Source organism: Neltuma alba, unplaced genomic scaffold, assembly GCF_004799145.2.
Source record: "Neltuma alba isolate B1F8T4 unplaced genomic scaffold, ASM479914v2 tig00005399_pilon, whole genome shotgun sequence".
NCBI lineage: Eukaryota > Viridiplantae > Streptophyta > Magnoliopsida > Fabales > Fabaceae > Neltuma > Neltuma alba.
In genome coordinates, this window is record NW_021634094.1 from 98,984 (window position 1) to 118,031 (window position 19,048).

General features: G+C 34.7%; 3 protein-coding genes across 4 annotated transcripts; 1 reads left to right on the forward strand and 2 right to left on the reverse strand.

Annotated features, from left to right (window-relative positions):
* Nucleotides 1–214: 214 nt before the first annotated feature.
* On the forward strand, nucleotides 215–5,909 carry LOC114747651 (protein POLLEN DEFECTIVE IN GUIDANCE 1). The gene is made up of 11 exons (XM_028936001.1): nucleotides 215–1,073; nucleotides 1,785–1,936; nucleotides 2,205–2,308; nucleotides 2,680–2,768; nucleotides 2,901–2,974; nucleotides 3,069–3,219; nucleotides 3,339–3,506; nucleotides 4,100–4,197; nucleotides 4,316–4,438; nucleotides 5,131–5,199; nucleotides 5,282–5,909. The coding sequence occupies exons 1-11, from the start codon at nucleotides 353–355 to the stop codon at nucleotides 5,486–5,488; spliced, it is 1,956 nt and encodes a 651-aa protein (XP_028791834.1). The 5' UTR covers nucleotides 215–352; the 3' UTR covers nucleotides 5,489–5,909.
* A 1,334-nt stretch (nucleotides 5,910–7,243) lies between these two features.
* Nucleotides 7,244–9,432, reverse strand: LOC114747657 (cytochrome P450 71A1-like). Of its 2 annotated transcripts, XM_028936007.1 has the most exons (3): nucleotides 8,417–9,432; nucleotides 7,673–8,301; nucleotides 7,244–7,571 (listed from the first exon to the last, which is right to left on the reverse strand). In XM_028936007.1, exons 1-2 carry the CDS (start codon nucleotides 9,380–9,382, stop codon nucleotides 7,675–7,677), a joined length of 1,593 nt encoding a protein of 530 aa, XP_028791840.1. In that variant the 5' UTR covers nucleotides 9,383–9,432; the 3' UTR covers nucleotides 7,244–7,571; nucleotides 7,673–7,674. The 2 variants fall into 2 exon arrangements, with proteins under 2 accessions (XP_028791840.1, XP_028791839.1); XM_028936006.1 differs by lacking the exon at nucleotides 7,244–7,571 and having other exon boundaries at nucleotides 7,618–8,301.
* A 5,207-nt stretch (nucleotides 9,433–14,639) lies between these two features.
* LOC114747646 (cytochrome P450 71A1-like) lies at nucleotides 14,640–16,351 on the reverse strand. Its single transcript, XM_028935995.1, has 2 exons — nucleotides 15,392–16,351; nucleotides 14,640–15,270 (listed from the first exon to the last, which is right to left on the reverse strand). Exons 1-2 carry the CDS (start codon nucleotides 16,349–16,351, stop codon nucleotides 14,650–14,652), a joined length of 1,581 nt encoding a protein of 526 aa, XP_028791828.1. The 3' UTR covers nucleotides 14,640–14,649.
* Nucleotides 16,352–19,048: the final 2,697 nt, after the last annotated feature.

Genomic DNA, 19,048 nt, shown 5'->3' on the forward strand with positions numbered 1-19,048 from the left:
TAACTCAACTTCTTTAATCTCTACAAATTAATCGACTGGCTCTTATAATTAGAATTGGAGGTAGTATTAATAAGGTTAATTTAAGAAAAACTAATAAATGTAAAAAATTTGTCTTACGCAAGACTGAAGGGGTAAATGGGTACATGTGGAACAGGGGAGGCACGAAGCGCGAATGAGACGAGTCCGGCTGGACTGCATTATGGCGAAGAGGAGTGTCACACAATTTAGAATCTCCGAAGCATCATTCATCTTCTTCCTCCTTCTTTGATGTCAATCTCAATTTCCATGCGAATTCGATTATTTAGTTCAAGTATTGTTTGATTGATTGTTTTGGGCTGAGGTTTCCTTGGTCATGGCGGTGCGATCCTCCGGCAGAAAGCTCTCTTTCGAGATTCTCAGCGACAGTAGCTCCCATGAAGAAGATGACTCTGACCGCCATCGATCCAAATCGGGTCCAAGTCGAATCAACGTTGTTACGGCTGAACAATCCCAGCCTGCCCCTTTGGTTTCTCCCGATAAGTCTAACCGGAAGAAGCGCAAGCACAAAAGCTCCAGGAAGAAGAAGCTTATTGAGCCCTGCATACCCGAAGATCCGATCGCTGAGCGAGAAACTGTTAAATCTAATTCGGTTTCCTCTGACTCCAGAGATCTACATTCGTCATCGGCGAACGGGGAAGTATTATTCAATCATGGAGCAGCTTGTTGCGTAAACGGGTTTGAGCTCGACAGTCAGGGATACCATGCGGTTGGAACTGTTATCTGCGAGGAGATAATTGCACCGGACGAGAGTAAAACGAGTGTTTGTACAGTGGCACCAGTGGCGGAGACCGAGTTCCAGGGTGTGCGTGCTGGTGAGGGGTTTAATTTTGGTGAATTAAGGCTCAGAACTGTCAATGGTGGTAATTGTGAGGACTTGGGGTCTTCAAATGTTGATGGTGATGAGAAGGACGATAGTGTCGCGAAGGCCAGTTCGGTGGAGAAGGAGAGGAGCGAGCCACATCGGAATGTCGTTTCACAGTTAGACTCGGCAAGATCATTGGATTGGAATCGTCTTATGGCGGAAGATCCTAATAGTGAGTGAATGTGTCCCTGTTGCATGTGTATTACGGTCTTCAATATGATCGATCCTGGGAAGGTTTCATAATATTGGTTTAAAAAGTTTGTCTTTCTTCTCTACTAGGTCACATTTTTTTTTATCAATTCATCGAAATCTTCTGTAAGATGTTGTCCATTCATCATTACTGAATCTAAATAGCTTTCGACTTCTCCGTTCTCATCTATTCAGATCCTCATCTTTAATAATCTATACCTTGAATCATTTGAAATTACCGCAGCTCATTTTATGTTACGCCTCGATCGTACATCAGCTTCAAGAGATATAGGTTGGGAAAAGGAAAGCATTTTTGTCCCATGCCCACAGTGATGTGTTGTAGCCTTGCTATCAGACATGGAAATAAGAATAGCTCTATGTCGTAGAAAATATAGTAATCCACTGACTTGATTTATTCTTACGGTTCCATATGGTGATTGATCTCCATGCTTGCATATCAGTGGATGAGAGTGGGAGATGTGGGGCAATTCCCATGAGAATTATATCCTTTGCCATGCTTTAGCTGTTTTTTTAATAATTCAAAATTAGTATATGGTCTGAATGTTTCTGATCATAGTAAGCACTCTGTTAACCGCCTTTCTCTCCATGAAGTTGGTGTCTTATTAATTTATTTTACTAATGCCATTTCTTCGTTCTTATTAACTAACCTTGTGTTGATGCATTTTGATGCTAGACATGTTTTCAGCGGATAAATCACCACTAAAATGCTTCATGGAGGAAATGTACACTGGAAATTCTCTACGGAGCACAACAACTCTCGGTAATGAGAAAGAACGAGAAAGAGTTTATGACACTATCTTCCGCTTACCATGGAGATGTGAATTGGTATGCTTTTGCTTTCACCCTTAAAAAGGCGGAATATCTGTTTGAAATGCTATGGTGTAATCTATGGAGTTTGGACTTTCACCCTGGTATTTAGGTGCCTGTATTTGTCCCAATAATTATCAAATTTAAAAAATTGTGAAGAAAGAAAGTTATGTGAAACTCCAAACCTTCGGCATTTACTGGACAGTAGTTAATCTGTGGTCACATATCTTCATTAATACATGTGAATTCTACATTATGGCATCTAAAACATGGAATACATTCGCAGCTTATAAATGTTGGTTTCTTCGTCTGCTTTGATTCGTTTCTGTCACTCTTAACCATCATGCCAACAAGGATAGTGATGACCATTTGGAGGCTTCTAAAAACAAGGTTTGCCACCATTTCTTGATACTATTTCTGTGTACTTAAGTGTTGTTAGCCATGCCTATGATGGGCTCAACTTACAGTGTATGCTTTCCAAGTTTTGCAATTATGATATAAGCTGTATAGATTTAGTATATGCCTGCTAATGCTCATATGCCGTAGTTGAAGAGAGAGGAATCAAGGTGATTTTGATTGAGAACCCAAAGTATGCAATTGATTCAATGAGAATTCCAAATGGTATAGGTTTTTTTTTTTTTTTTAATAAATATTTTTACTGGATACATTCCTGATTCTTCCATGTTAGAATTCTGTTCTATTAGATTGGTAGTTTGTCTTGATTTTTAATTTACAATTTGACCTGATCATGCTTTTGGCAGGCAGTTCAAGAATCTGTCTGCAATTGAGTTATCAGATTTTGGCTGTTTTATAATTATGGCTTGTGGAGTCATTCTTTTGCAGCGAACAGGTACAACTATAGTTCGATGCCCTATGTTATATATTTTCATTTTTACTACTGGTAAGAGTTTTATCAGATTTTGGCTGTTTTATAATTATCAGATTTTGATTTGTGTTCCCCCTTGCACTTTTGTTGCTTCAGATATCAGCTTAATTTATCATATGATCCGTGGTCAAGGAACAATCAAATTATATGTCGTCTACAATGTGTTAGAGGTGAGCTGAATAGACTGAAGAAACTGGGTGATGGAGAAGTATAACTTCTTGATGCTTGCCTACTGCTATAACTGATCCTCAATTGTTCTTGCAGATATTTGATAAACTATGTCAAAGTTTTAATGGGGATGTATTGCAAACCTTATTTCATTCAGCAGAAGGACTTGCAACTTGTCCATCAGAAAGTATGAGATTCTGGATACGGAGATATATTGCTGATCAGTCTTTAGCTGTGGCTGCTTCAAATATCCTTTATTTTTGGAATAATAGTTTTCTTTGCCAGTAGTTTGGGTATTAATTTTTCTTGTGTGAAGGCATAAGAGAAAAGGAGCAAAGGCTGACGTGGTTCCTTGACTGTTTGCACTCATTCATTCTTTTATCTTATTAGTTCAGGCAATCACTTTATCAACCTGTATAGTTGCTCACAACAATGCATTGCTTGCCCTGCTGGTGTCAAATAACTTTGCGGAGATTAAGAGCAATGTGTTCAAGCGATATAGTAGGGATAATGTTCACAGTTTGGTGTACTTTGGTGAGTTTCTCTGCGACATTACTGTATATTTTTTCTCTGTGGCGTTGTGAGGATAGGATGTGTTTGTTTCAATTCCAGAGCTATTTGTGAACATTATTTTCCATGACACTTGTTCTCAGCATGAATATATGCTTGTTTTGATAGGATTATGTGCCTTTCTTATAATTATGTCAACCAAATAAATATTTATTTGATATCTTGAATTTTAAACTTGGCTGATATTCAGTTTTGATATAGATTATGTGGCTGACCTGTCTCACCTTTTCGCCCATACTCATTTGTCCCATGACTAGGATCAGGAGAAAACCTTTTCCCTTAAGTTTAAATTTTCAATTAAACATGGCTTATCAGGTATAGTCATAATTAATATTTGCTGTTAATTCTTCTGCGCTGTCTTGCTTGCTAGGAAATCTACCTTTAACTATTTAATTTAATGCGCTAAGTAATCTTTAAAGAAGAGGTTGATATGATTGCTGTTCTGCATATGATGTTTTTATTACTCTTGCTCTTTTTGCACCCCAAACTTCTTGGTCTGATATTTTTTTCCTCCTGTTCTCTCTTTCCTTCTTTCTATACTCATATCTGGCAAGCAGATTCTGTTGAGAGATTCCATATTTCAGCATTTATCTTATTCGTTCTGGCTCAAAATATTCTGGAAGCAGAGGGCCCCTGGTTTAAGAGTTTTCTCCTTGTAAGATTACTCAGAAAATTTTAGCACCAAGTATTTATTGAAGCAATTTATTTTGTTGGAACCAATTTCCTCGCTTGACCCAGCTTTGCTTCTGATATGGATATTTTGGATGGTGCAGGATGTTGGCTTGGTTTATTCATGTGAAATAGCTATTGATGTTATCAAGCACTCATTCATCGCCAAATTTAATGACATTAAACCCATCGCATACTCTGAATTCCTTGAAGACCTTTGCAAACAGGTATTTTTCATCTGCTTCCTTGTGGGCACCAGCCACACGGTTTACGATTGGTTGATTATTGCTTAAAAACCATATAAACAGCATCTTGGAATCACGTCAGCGATAATTGCTGTATATTTATACAAGTGAATGTTCAGAGCTGAAAACTTGATTGGATTCATTAGCATCACGCTAAAATATATCGAAACACATGATTTAAAGATAAATGCGTTTTTGAAGACATTTGCTTCAATGAGTTGTGCTTGGAAGGGGATCAAATGAAACTTTGTTTTCCATCTATTTCGTATTTGGATAGCATCGTTTTGAACCAGGGAAAACAGCAAATATGGTTCAATTCCTTTATATCACTTAAACTGGGTCTTCCTTCGGAATTTATTAGTTCTCTGAGATTTCTTACTATTTATCTAATTTATCTGCCTATGCAATTTGCTGTTTTCGGCATAATGTGCATGGTCCTGGTTCCCGGCATAATGTGCATGTGGGCATTGAGAGTATCAGATAGCAAGAGATCAATACTCACTTTGGAAAGCCCATTGTTAATGCGTTCCGAGTTATTATATTATTATTATTTTTTTAATAAATATATAGAGTGATTAACAACTTTGAAGGTTTAAGATGATTTATTTATTTATTGTGACATTGCTATAACACTTCTTACGAATATATATATTTCTGCTGTTTCAATTTTCTAGACTCTAAATATGCAAACGGAGGGTGTGAAGAAACATCTGACTTTTGTTCCTCTTGCTCCTGCTTGTGTGGTGAGCACTGGTGATTTAAAAATTTCATTTTTCTTTTTGCCTTTTTTGCTACTGATTCCATATCTGTATTACTTATTCTCAGGTCATTCGAGTGTTGACTCCTGTGTATGCTGCTCACTTTCCGTACTATCCTCTTCCGTGGAGTCTTTTCTGGGTCGTTCTCTTTTCAGCAGTGACCTATGTTATGCTGGCAAGCCTCAAGGTTCTACTTGGCATGGGCCTACAGAAACACGCTGCCTGGTATGTTACTCGCTGCCAAAGGAGGAGGCACCATCTTCATGCTGATTAAACTGCAGAGGGCTAAAAATTTTGCTGCGTCTGAGTTACTGTACGTGCTCTGCTGCTCAAGGATAATGTTTCATATGCCATAGGAGCACGTGGAAGGCCCAATTAATATGGGGACATGGCTAGCGCCTAGCAGGAGTGCGCATCAGTACAACTTCACGAGGCAAGCCTTTAGACGTTTCCTCACAATTTTGACACAAGGATACACATACACTTGATTGATGATTCCAGAATCCAGGAAGAGTACCAAGTTATCGCGTTGAAATATGGCCACACGTATATTCTCCGGCACTCTTTAATTATTTCTCTAGTTTTAGGAAGTCTATTTTGGTTTTATTATACATTTTTTATTATAGCCCTGTCCAGCATTGTAACCCTGTTTTCAGAATTTTTTTTTCTAACATCATGAGCAATAATAGTTTGAATTCTCAGCTGAAGATAAAGGGACACAATGGGAGAGGAAAACTGAGTGAGAGTAAAAGTTCCTTCATAGAGGAAGAGTATGATCCCGAAACCTGAACAGCTCTGCTTGCGGTATAGAGAAATAAGAACAGATGATGCTCAAGAGTCACTTAAAACGCCTCTGCTTCTGCCCTAACATGATTATGGACCCATTTGTTGTAAACTATTTTCATGAAAATATCACTTATCTAAAATTTTACAATGTTTTTTAAAACTATTGAAAATAATAAAAATATATGAAAATGAAGATTTTGTTTAAATTATTTTGAGAAGCTTTTTTGAGTAGCATCTGAAAATAATCGGGTGGGATATTTGAAAAATAATATTGGAGAAGTAAGGGGATATAAGAATATATCATAACATTTAAAAATAAATAACCAATAAACAAGTTTTTTTAAATGGAGAAGTGTGAAAATATCATAAAAACTACTAAATTGTCATTTTTCAAAAATGGTAACTAAAATAATTTTTTTTAAGAATCTCTATAAAATAAATTACTTTATAGCATAATGTCTTTAAATTATTAAAAAAATAACTTCTTTTTTTTTTAAACCAAAAACTGAATGTCTTTTGGAGTAAAATTATGGAATCCATTGATTTAGAGTTTGTTTGTAACAGCGTCTAGACATCATAAATGTGCGATGGTATGATAAAACGTGCTATGCATAAAATTATAGAGTTTGGATTGGCCGTGAAGCAACCTGACTTTTGCATGAAAAAGCTATGACAAACATGGTTTTGGCTTTTGAAACATAAATCGAGAAAAATTTTAAAAATTTACTATTTTGGTTTTTATTATAAGTCTTAAATAACGAATTTGAAGAGAACAAAAAATTAGTTAAAATTAGTTGAAAATAATAAATAAGTTAGAAATATATGTTTATTTTCAAATATGTTCTTATAATGAATGATAAAAAAGATAAAAGAAAATATATGATATTAGCAGGAGCTTATAAATTCAAATTGAAATTAATAAAATGGATCACACCCCTTCAAATTTGGAACTTATAAATAAGATATACAGGAGCTTATAAATAATTTAAAATTATTATATTATGTAAATTGATATTTCTTTATTTTTCCTTATTTAATAAAATTTACACTCATTCTGGTGATTTTACAAATTAAAATTACTTATTTAATCATAATCCAAACACCTTACTTTCATATTTTACAAAATAAAATTATTTAGTCAATCATAATCCAAACAGTTTACTTTCACAAACTAACTTATTTACAAAAGTTAATCCAAACATAAATCACATTAAATAAATTACTTTTGTTACCATCCATTCAAATAGACCATCGATAAGGGATTACAACATGTAAGATATCTTACTAGAACCAAATATTTGTCATCCCCTTTAGGCTCTTGACAAAAGGTGGAGGTTGACAATAATTGCTATTAAGACTACGAGACATGTTATTTAGATAATCAGCTGTGGACTGCAGTGTTATAATCTTTGTAAACATGATTAAGCGGAACCTACCATTCCCCCTGTGGAAAATGTCTTTGACAATCGCAACTGTATAGTCCTTAAACATGTACTCCAACATTCAAGCTTCAACAAAACAAAGCATACCTACTTTCTTCCTTGTTTTTTTTTGGCCAACGCAGAGCATACCTACTCGATAACATGAGTACAGACACAAATTACAAGCATTTTTTAATTTATTTAAAATGTTAATTTAAACCACGAGCTTGAAAGAAAAACAAAAACTGGACCTTCAAAACTTAGATCTAATGGAGTACAGCATTGGTTGCACACAAATTGGTACTTTCTTTCTGCAAGTAATTCCATATGCCTCACTCATATCCATGTCTCCAGCAGATTTACATGTTTCAGGCAGCTTCCAGTCAAACCAATACAGAAGATTAGCTAACAAATACTCCAGTGATGCAAATCCAAATGAAACTCCTGGGCATCCCCTTCTTCCACTTCCAAATGGAATAAACTGAAAGTCTTGCCCTCTGAAATCAACTTGATCATTCTCAAATCTCTCTGGAGCAAACTCTTCTGGTCTTTCCCAGAATTCTGGGTCTCTCTGAATTGCCCATGCATTCACAAACACACTTGTTTTTGCAGGAATATGGTATCCTCCCAGTGTCACACTCGATCTTGTGGCCCTTGGAATCAAAAGAGGAACAGGAGGATGCAATCTTAAAGTTTCTTTCAGTACACATTCCAAGTACTTCATTTGTCCCACATCACTGTCTTCCACTTTTGGCTTATTTCCGACCACTCTTCTTACCTCTTCTTGAGCTTTCATCATAATTCTTGGATTCTTCACCAGCTCTGCAAATGCCCATTCCAGAGCTGTCGCCGTAGGGTCACTTCCTCCCAGGAACAAATCCTGCAATTGTCAGAATGAAACAACTTTGAACAATTGAACTGATGCAAACTAGACTTTCTGAGATTGTATGAATGCGGAGGACTCCATTCAGAGAGAGAGAGAGAGGGGTAGCTACCACTATCGTTGCTTTGAGGTCAAATTGGGTAAGCTCAAAGTCAAGTTGACCATCTTGTTGAAGTTGCTGAAGAATATCAACGAAGTCTTTCTTTTCTGATTTGCCATCCTCATCTTCATTTCTTCTAGCTGCCTTGTGTTGATCAATCACCTCATCGAAGAAAGCATCAACTTCTCTAAATGTGGCGTTCATCCTTGAAATTAATCCAGTAACAGCATCCATCCATCTCAATGAAGGGAAGAAGTCTCCAAAACTGAAAGCTATAGTGTGAGCACTAATCTGTGCTGCCAAGTCTCCAAAGCTTCTCTTCCCATCTGCTGACTGAAACTTCTGTCCAAGAAGACATTTGCAAACTATATTGTTTGCAGCTGCAACAATCATATCAGACATATTCACACAAGACCCTTTGTTATCACCATCTGCGCATGCTTCACGAATCTTACTGATCATATCTGCAACTTCCTCCCTTACGACGAACTGAAAGAATTGAACCCTTTTTGGGCTGAGAAGTTCAAGAACGCATATTTTCCTCTTAAGCCTCCATTCTTCACCGTAGGGCAAGAAACCCAGATCCTTGCATCCGTAGAGAATGATTTTTGCAGCTGTGGTTTGAGGCCTATCTGAGAAAACAACATCGTGGGATTTAGTTATTTCTCTGGCCATGTGTGCAGAAGAAACCACAAGAGTTGGCTTTTGACCCAAGTGGAGAAACATGAGAGGGCCATACTTTTGTGAGAGAGCTTTGAGAGAACGATGAGGCAGAGTCCCAATCTGATGAAGATTGCCTATGAATGGAAACCCAGGGGGGGATGGAGGCAGATTCAATTTGTTTCTTCTTGTTCTTGTCAGCTTCAGCACAAGGATGGGGATTATGAACAGAGAGAGAGACAAGTACAAGGTTGGGTTTAACTCAAAGGGGAAGTTTTCCAGAATTGACTGCGGAAGCATTCTTCTTGTTCCGTCCATGACCGTGATGATACCAGAGGTTTTCCATAGATAAAATAAGTAAGCATGATTTTTCTATTATTTTATCACTGCATGAAAGTGAAAGAAACCTGCTTCAGAAACAGAACAAATACGTAATGATTTTTCACAAGAGCTTGAATAATTAGCTTCCATGTCTTTATTAACCCATTATTTTATATTGTAGCTTTTAAAAAAAAAATTTACTAGAAGGATATTATATCTATTACTATAGAAACTAGATACGTGAAATGAATGGCGACAAAAGATGAATCCTGGCAACTTGCGTTTACAATTGGGGTGGAATCAGCATATTCCTATTCAGTATCTTACAATGGAATTCGTTATGAAGTAAAAGCCATATAATGCGGGGAAGAACCAATTTACTATTATTAATAATTATACAATTGCTTATAATCATCATCATCATCATCATCGGAGGCGGCTCATTGTCCATTTACTCTGTTGTGTTGTGCAAGTTGTTCCATGTGCCTCAGTGCATATAAAATTGAAGTATGACAAGGATCAGTTTGTGTTTGTGTTTGTTTATTGAGAATAAGCTTCTCCTAATCATAACAAAATTCTATTTTCAAATTTGGATATAAATTTTCCCCAATATGGAGAGATGTACTGGTATCTCCATGTGAAGAGAAGCATCTGTACATACACACATATATTTAAGGTTTGCAAGTCTTATTTAAAATGAAGTTAATTAAGTGGGACTCACAAACCTTTATGTGTTCGTTTCTCTTCAGTCTTCACGTGGACGAAGCCACACAACTCTCCACCTAGATGGAAATCAACCTCATCCTTCGAACTTTCACTTGTGTAAACCTCATGATGAATTTTAGGGTAATTTTTCTCAATGTACCTAATTCAATATATGTGGAAGATATGGGGCTTTTGCAAACGGAACAAACAGATGATTCATTTACAGAGCAACACAAATTTCTAGGGCCAAAAGAAAGAGATACAGAAACAGAATGAGCTTTTGGCAAGAATTAGCAATCAATCACAGGAAATCAAGGCAAGCATGGTCAATCAAAGGGGATGGAAGCACTGATTAGTTTCATAAAGAGAAGGGTCAAGAATCAAATCGGTAGTTTGAAAGATGAATATATGAAAAAGTAAGATGGGATTCTAATCCAGCACAAATTGAAAGAACAATTAAAATTTTTTAAAAAAAATTATACTTGCCATCGAAGTATTGCTTTCTAGATTATGAATCCAGAGCTTGTCAGGTAGCAACTGAAATAAATTTGGCCTCATGAAATTACAATCCCAATTATATAACCTGCCATTTCGTCTGTCCGGCATGTCTGAGGGCCCTTCCTGAAATGAGTCCAAAGGAATGGGGCCTACTTGGGAGTAAAAGAGGAAGCCCAAGTCAAGCACTCACGTCTGATGAAGCAAGAAGGAGCCAGTGTCCAGAGAATGAGAATCGGACGATGATGTTGCGCAATAATAAGGAGAAAAGTGGTCTCTTGAGTTGTCTATATGCCATGACTTGCTGTCATTTCTTGGATAAGATCTTGTTATTGCCATGCTACTCACCTGTTGTGGGGCCTTTTTAGTGATTAATTGTTTATATGAAACTGCACGGTAATTTTCCCTATTTACTTCTATGTGGATCTACTCTGCGGCCCTTTTTGGCTTACCTACTTTTGTGTCATTTGCATTTGTCCATTAATGTGATTTCCTCCCCATATTGAGGGCTATGCGGACCTCTCAGCTATTTTGAACATTACATCTGTTGTGCATTTGCTAATAATATTCTTTCTAGTCAATATAAGAGCTACACAGTTAATTTAGAAAATTAAATAAATTAGTTAAATTGATTAATTGTAATAAATATGTATTGATTTTCCTAAACTACTCTCTTTAATAATATGCATTGCAACTATTCTTTGGTAAGAACCTTTACAATCAATAGGAATATTTTAGATAAAACATTATAGATTGGGTAGATAATGTTAATTAAGATCTTATATTTGAAACCAAATATAACTCTCAACTAACTCTTATATTAAGGATTAGAGGTAGTATATATCTTTTTTTTCTTCTGCAAATTTTTAAACATACACTTCCCCAATCACAGCAACAATTCTTCAAATTCTTGAAACTAGGGTTATTGGATCTATGAATCTGTCGTTATGAACCATTTCATTCCTAGATCTCCATATCTGATGAAGTGTGATCATGAAATGGATTGACCGATGTTATATATAAGCATGTGCTCATCTGCTATTGATGCTTACAAATCACCTTTTCAGCCATACTGAGATCCTTGTTTCTTCCAAATCTCCAAAAGAGTAAACATTTCATATGATGAGATCCAAAAGAAAATGAGGTTGGTGGTGTTTTTTAAAACATACAACTGAAGGGAGCTGGAGAGGACAACCTGAAGAGAAATATATACTCCTTATGCACACTGATTTTGATTTTTGGAGGAGTGCTTAGATTCTGTATCTGAATAGCCATCAATCTTCAATTCAAACAATCCTACCATCTAATAATACAATATGATTGTTAGAACAATATTTTATAAATGAACTTCATGCTAAGTTTATCTTTGATTACTTTTCCAGGGATAACCGTTAGTTTACTTAACGTTAATAGAAAATACTACTTCCGGTCCTTAATATAAGACCTTATTTAACTTTATTTTGGTTCTAAATATAAGACCGCAGTCCACTTTGTTTCTCATATTTATACATTTTTCTCAAGATAATCCTTCTAACAATGGTAGTTCTAGCTAATTTACTTGATTAACAAGGATATTTTTAGAAAGACAACACCTATTTATTACAAATAACTAGCTCTTTTCTTAATCTCCTCAAATTAGTTAACTAACTCTTATGATTAGGACCGATGATAGCACAACCTTATTTTCTAAACAACCTAGTCCCTGAACAAGGACATCAACACCCACAATTGAAGATTAAACAGAGCATCCCCTGTTGGCAAAATGAAAACAGACAAATAACTTATCAGCAAACAACAGTTACTTTAAACAAAAGCAGCAAAATAAATTGAAACCATATATTTAACAGACATTTCATAAACCGAGCCGATCAAAACTTAGATCCCACTGGATATGGCAGATGAAATATAGGGCAAATGTAAAATAAGCAGCAGAGTGAAATTTTGCCTTCAATTATTAATTTAGGAATGTGTAAAGCATTCTTGGGCATTAGGTGAGTGTAGGAGGCAACGACAAAAGCCCTGGCCCATGATTCTCCTTAACAATTTTTAAAAATGGCCCACTTGCCACAAAGGACACGCATGATTAGCATGTAGATTTGACAGCTTAATTAAGAAATCTCTTCACATGTAGATTTGACAGATTAATTAAGAAATCTCTGAAATCTTAATGAAATTCAAACGAAAAGATTAAAAAAAACAAATGACACTGTGCTGGTAGATTTTATAGATTAATCAAGGAATCTATAAAATCTAAATGAGATTGAAACCAAAAACGTTTTGCATAATTTACTCTACAATTTCTTTTTCTACTTGTGGTAGGTAAGTTTTTGTTAACTCTTCTTGTGGAAATAAAAATGCCCCTCTATTTTTGAAAAGACCTCCGATTATTGCACTTGAAATGTTACTTTTTCTTTTATTAGTATTATTTAATCTTTATGCACCTTTTAATGTTTTTTTTTTGGTATTGGCATTTAATACTTTAAAATATTTTTTCAATTAAACTCAATCTTCTAGAATAATGTTTATTCCATTCAACATTTTAAAGTACTTTTTCAATACTACTCAACGTTGTAAAGTAATTTTTGATATAATTTTGCCTTTAAAGTATTTTCTCAGTAGCAATAAACACCATTAAGATAGAATGCTATTTGAAAAATACTTTTAAAATAATAAATGAATTAAAAATTATTTTAAGATATTAAATGTTTTAAAAAATATATTTTAAGGTGTTAGAGGCACCAAAATTATTGTGATATTAAGTGTCAATAGAAAAATATTTTAAAGACAGGTTATTTGTCTGTACATGATCCAAAGTTCATAGGCGTATATAAAATTAAGCTTTATTTACTTGATAATTTTACTTTTTCAATAAATAAGAAACATTTATTTTCTAAATGATGGCATTTTAATTAGTAAAATATCATTATTTATTACATTTTATTACCTTTCTAGGCATGCTCAGTTCCAAAATGATAAAAGGAGGGAGTAGTAGAAAAACTACTGTTTGGCCAAAAAAGGGAAGGCAGAAAAACTACTGGAGTATTCCTTTGTTGTGCTTTATCATCGTCATCTTTGTGCTCAAGTTCTGGTGTCCGGCGATAGTTGAAGATTTTTGTTAAAAAAATAAAGATAGAAATGTCTTTTCATCCATAAAATTTTATATCATTTTTGTCTTTAAAATGTAGTGAAACTTCAGAATTTTCTGAGGGCAAATGGAAAATAAGTAGCTGCAGAGGGAGCGTGGAAAAATTCTCCCATGATTGAATATGGTGCGCGAATTGCTTTATAATTCATTAACATGGAAGTTTTATAAGTGATCTGAAGGGTTGTGATTTGAGTTCATTTAAACTGTTAGTACTTGCGTCTTTGATTTTTAAAAAAAAATTGAATTTGATGATGTAGAAGTAATTAATGCATCCACTATTCACAAAAAAAACAGTGGTTCTTCTTTAAAGATTATTCTTCCTCCATTAAGTTAATCAAAGGCTAATCAAACATGTTGGTGAATTGGCATATATAAATCCTTGTGCTTATTTGGATTAGTTTATTCTAAATTATTTTGTGAGATATCGTATGCCAGAAAAATTTTGTCCTATAAAACATAAAATGCTTATTTTAAGCGTTACAAAATAGAGGCTTAATCATTGATAATATATGTGAAGAATTTTAATGAAGTCCCATATATGGGACTTAATTTTCAGTGAAGCCCAAAATGATTTAAAAATAATAGGTGCTTCATTATGGAAATTATAAAGTTTCAATTAATTTGAAATAAAATAAAGGCTTCAGATATTTTAAGAAAAACATAAAGTAACTTTAACACTAAATAAATATATTTCACAACAATGCAGTGTACAACATCCAGTGTTCACCAAAGTTCAAGCACAAGCATATATATAAACCAAATTAAGCATCCCTACTCCCTAGTAGTCGAAAAGTAGAATTCTAATACAGAAACGTACGTAGCGGCAGATTTTATTCAAAATAAACTTCCATGATAAAGCGAAACCTCGAACTTGAAACACAATTCATGAGCTTGCTAGTGGCCGTCAAATTAAAACTAGCTAGGATGCTATCAGATACGGCTTTGGTTGGACATAGATTGGTAGTTTCTTAACGACGGTAAGCATGAATGTCTCACTCATGTCTACGTCTTGGGCAGATTTACCAGATTCAGGAAGCTTCCAATCAAACCAACACAGAAGATTAGCCAACACATACTCAAGTGATGCAATCCCAAATGAAGCTCCTGGGCATCCCCTCCTTCCTATACCAAAAGGAGCAAATTCAAAGTCTTGACCTTTGAACTCATATTGGCTGTTTTCAAATCTCTCTGGCATGAATTCTTCTGGTCTTTCCCAAAATTCAGGATCCCTCTGAATTCCCCATAAGTTCACGAATACAGTTGTTTTTGGAGGAATATAATACCCTCCCAAAGTCACACCCGATGTTGTTTCTCTCGGGACCGAAAGAGCAAAAGACGGATGTAATCTTAGCGTTTCTTTCGCTACACAATCCAAGTACTTCATTTGCTTCATATCATTTTCTTCCACTTTTGACTTATTCCCCACCACTCTTCTCACCTCTTCCTGCGCTTTCTTCATTACTCTTGGATTCCTCATGAGCTCGGTAAAAGCCCACTCCAAAGCTGCTGTAGTAGTGTCACTTCCTCCAAGGAACAAATCCTGATCCAATTGTAAAAATGAAACATGTTTATGCTATGCTGCAAACTAGCACGAGAGATTTAATTTGTGTGTGTGTGTAACATGAACATAGAGAATTCAATTTAGGGGAAAGGAGAGATACAATTAGCATGGCTTTATGGTCAGATTGGGTAAGCTCGGAGCCTAGCAAATCATGTTGTTGAAGTTCGTGGAGATGATCAACGAAGTCTTTCTTTTCTGAGTTATGATCATCATCCTCGTTCCTTTTCGCTGCCTTGTGCTGAGCAAGCACATCATCTAAGAAAGCGTCTACTTCTCTAAAAGTAGCATTCACCTTCGGAATTAATCCAGTAACAACATCCATCCATCCCAACGAGGGGAAGAAGTTTCCAAAACTGAAAGTTGTGATGTGGGTCATCACTTTCCTTGCTAAGTCTTCAAACCTGCTTTTACCATCTGCTGTCTCAAAATTCTGCCCAAGAAGGCATCTGCTCACTATTTTGTGTGAAGTTGCAATAATCATCTCAGACATATTCACGGACAACCTATCATCATGCTGATGATCAGCACATGCTTTACGGATCTTGTTAACCAAATCTGCAACCTCCTCCTCTCTGATGTACTGAAAGGACTGAACCTTTTTAGGGGTGAGAAATTCATGAACACAGATTTTCTTCTTGAGCCTCCACTCCTCACCATAGGGTAAAAAGCCCACATCTGTGCCCCCATAGAATAGTATTTTTGCAGCTGCGGATTGAGGCCTATCGGAGAAAACGACGTCGTGGAACTTTGCTATTTCTCTGGCCAAGTGTGCGGAAGAAACCACCAGAGTTGGAGTCTGACCTAATCGGAGAAACATGAGAGGGCCATACTTGTGGGAGAGAGCTGTGAGAGAACGGTGAGGCAGAGAGCCAAACTGATGAAGATTGCCTATAAATGGCAATTTTGGTGGGGATGGAGGAAGATTCGGCTCATTTCCTGAGGTTCTTTGGAGTTTGATAAGCACAAAGAAGATGAGGATGATGAAGCAGAAGAGGGAGACGTACAAGGTTGGGTTTAGCTCCAACGGCAAGTGTTTGAGTATGAGAACCACCGGGAGCATCGTTCTTGTTGTTGCTTCCATGCAGTTGTAATGAAGGGAAAGGCTTTTTCTTTTTTCTTCTTGGGTAAATGAAGGGGAAGGCTTATAGAAGCAAGCATGGATGGAGAGGTCTATATATAGCCATAGCTGGAGAGCTGAGATAGTACGGCTTCTGTATTTTATATTATTTTGTTTCCAGACAATAAAAATAATTGCACTATTCATCGTGACATTATCGAATGTGGTTTAAATATTTTTCACGTGATGGGTCTATTTTTCAATTTTCACATGGTTACTTTGGATGCTCACATGCTTATTTTCAATTTTCACATGGTTACTTTAACAATAATTACAAAGGAAAAGATGTACGCACGACACATAATCAATATACTTTGCAACTTCTTAATTACAAAGTCATTATTTAAATTTACGGAGTTAGCATTTTTTTTATTAATGAGAGGTTAACAGTATTAAAGATTAAAGTACTAAAAATGCACTTCGGATCAAACTAAAATCTTATATAAAATTAAAGAACAAAATGTGTATTTTAACCAAATTAATACTATATTAATTACTTGTAAAGATTAATTCTATAGAAGGGTAAAATAGGAAAACAAATATTAAATGTTCTAAATGTTATCAAACTAGACTTATATTTTAAACTATATCGTGAAGACATGAATGAAGAAGTAGCATATACTTCCCCCAGTGTTATTTAGTAAATTGCTTCCAATCTATAAATATCTTAGATTGCACTATTTAAAATTGCAGGTAGTATTTTATAGTTAGATAGGTGTAAATTTTGAGATATACTACCTTCGAGCTAGTTGACTAATTAGAAAAAATTATAAAAACTAATTAAGTTTGTTATTTATAATAAATAGGTGTTATCTTTTCTAAAATATCTTTGCTAATGAAGTATATTAGCTAGAACTACCATTATTATAAAGACTACTTTAAAAAAATAGATAAATATAAGAAACAAAGTAGATTAGAGTCTTATAACTAACACCAAAATAAAAGTCAAACAAACTCTTATATTAAGAACTGGAGGTAGTATTTAATAAAATTTATGAATATTTTATACATATTTAATTATCTTTTGTATATTTTCCTCTTTACAACTAATTATAGGATAACAAGAATGTTATAAATCTACCATATTTTTTTTATCTACTCATAGTTTTTTATTTTGCAGTAAACACGATGAGATTTGAGAAAGAAGAAAATATCAAATAATTAAAAATATGTAGATGAAGAAGGATCAAATCATGCTTAAAAAAAAAAAAAAAAAAAGAATGCACGCACGCGCATCTGATTTAAAACACGGGGAAGAAAGAATAAATAAGAACTGGGGCCCGCACGAATCAAGTGGAGGGAGGAGCTGAATCAGGCTTGCAATAAAAAAATGTTACATATATTATTTAAAACTCAAGACATGTAACCCGCGAGCTATATGATTAGATTAATGGTGATAGAAGTGATTTTTATTTTATCTTATATTTATGAATTTAAATTAGAGAGTGTTTGAACAGAAACCAAATTATAATTTTAAAAGTAATTTTACAGTATAAAAAGTAAATATAGGAAAGAGTTTGTCTCGATTTGTAAAAAGATAAATTTTTAAAAATACCTTTTAGGTGTTCCGAACACCGGTTGGAAACCTCTCTTCCTTTTCCGTCCTCTTTTCTTTTTCTTTTTTTCCTAACTATTAGATTAATATTTTAATAATTAAGATTAAATCTTTTTAAAACTATTATAAAAATTACTAAATTATAAAGTATAAACTCTATTAAAATTTAATTCTAATAGTTTGCAAATACACTAAATGTTTTTAAAATTTTTTGATAAATAGTTTATAAAAATTGAAATCTCAATCGCTGAGATTTTAACATTTAATAACTACAACATGTTATTGCACAACATTGCAGTCCTTGTACATACTAGGGGTGTTCAAGGCCGACTCGTCCCGGTCGGCCCGTTCCGGTCCCGATCTTATTGGGACAGGACGGATCCGTCCCGAAATTTTTCGGGACAGGACACGGGATGGAGTCGTCCAGTCCCGGTTCTTTTTTTTTTAATTTTTTAATCCTATTTATATAATATCATTTTTTTTTAAGATTTGAAACTATTGTATGGAACTATGGATATCTTTATTTAGAGTTTTTATATTTGTTAATGATTTGAGATTATTGATGATTAGAAGTTTTAGCAAGTTTTTATTATGTTAAAAGCTTTTGTTTAGAGTTTTTAATGATTATTATATGTAATATTTTGAGCTTTTGTTTAAGAGTGCCCAAACAAATAAAAAAGAAAATAAAAAGATGTTTTTATAAGATTTAAACTCAAAAAAATATAATTAAAAAATTAGATTTTTTAAAAAAATTTTAAAAAAAAAATTTTCGGGACGTCCCAGATCCGTCCCGTCTTGACCGAGACGGGCCGGGACACGGGACAGAAAATCTGTCCCGTTACTGTTCACCGGGAGGGAACCAGAACAGGCCTATCCCAATCCGTCCCGTGAACAGTCCTAGTACGTACAAGTATTATATCAAAGGCATCCAAAATATTCTCTGCATACAATTCAAGCATGAACCAAATTAAACATCCCTAATAATGGAGAGGTAGAACCCAAACACTGAAACTTAATTAGCAACAATATTTATTCAAAATAAACTGCCATAATAACTTGAAACCACGAACTTGCAACACGATTAT

Excerpts from the sequence above, each read along its gene's own strand:
- LOC114747651 (XM_028936001.1), top strand. The coding sequence starts at position 353 with ATGGCGGTGCGATCCTCCGGCAGAAAGCTCTCTTTCGAGATTCTCAGC. Across the intron at positions 1,074-1,784 it reads TATGGCGGAAGATCCTAATA|ACATGTTTTCAGCGGATAAA; the intron begins GTGAGTGAATGT and ends TTTTGATGCTAG. Across the intron at positions 5,200-5,281 it reads CTCTTGCTCCTGCTTGTGTG|GTCATTCGAGTGTTGACTCC; the intron begins GTGAGCACTGGT and ends ACTTATTCTCAG.
- LOC114747657 (XM_028936007.1), bottom strand. The coding sequence starts at position 9,382 with ATGGACGGAACAAGAAGAATGCTTCCGCAGTCAATTCTGGAAAACTTC. Across the intron at positions 8,302-8,416 it reads ACCTCAAAGCAACGATAGTG|GATTTGTTCCTGGGAGGAAG; the intron begins GTAGCTACCCCT and ends TGACAATTGCAG.
- LOC114747646 (XM_028935995.1), bottom strand. The coding sequence starts at position 16,351 with ATGCTCCCGGTGGTTCTCATACTCAAACACTTGCCGTTGGAGCTAAAC. Across the intron at positions 15,271-15,391 it reads ACCATAAAGCCATGCTAATT|GATTTGTTCCTTGGAGGAAG; the intron begins GTATCTCTCCTT and ends CAATTGGATCAG.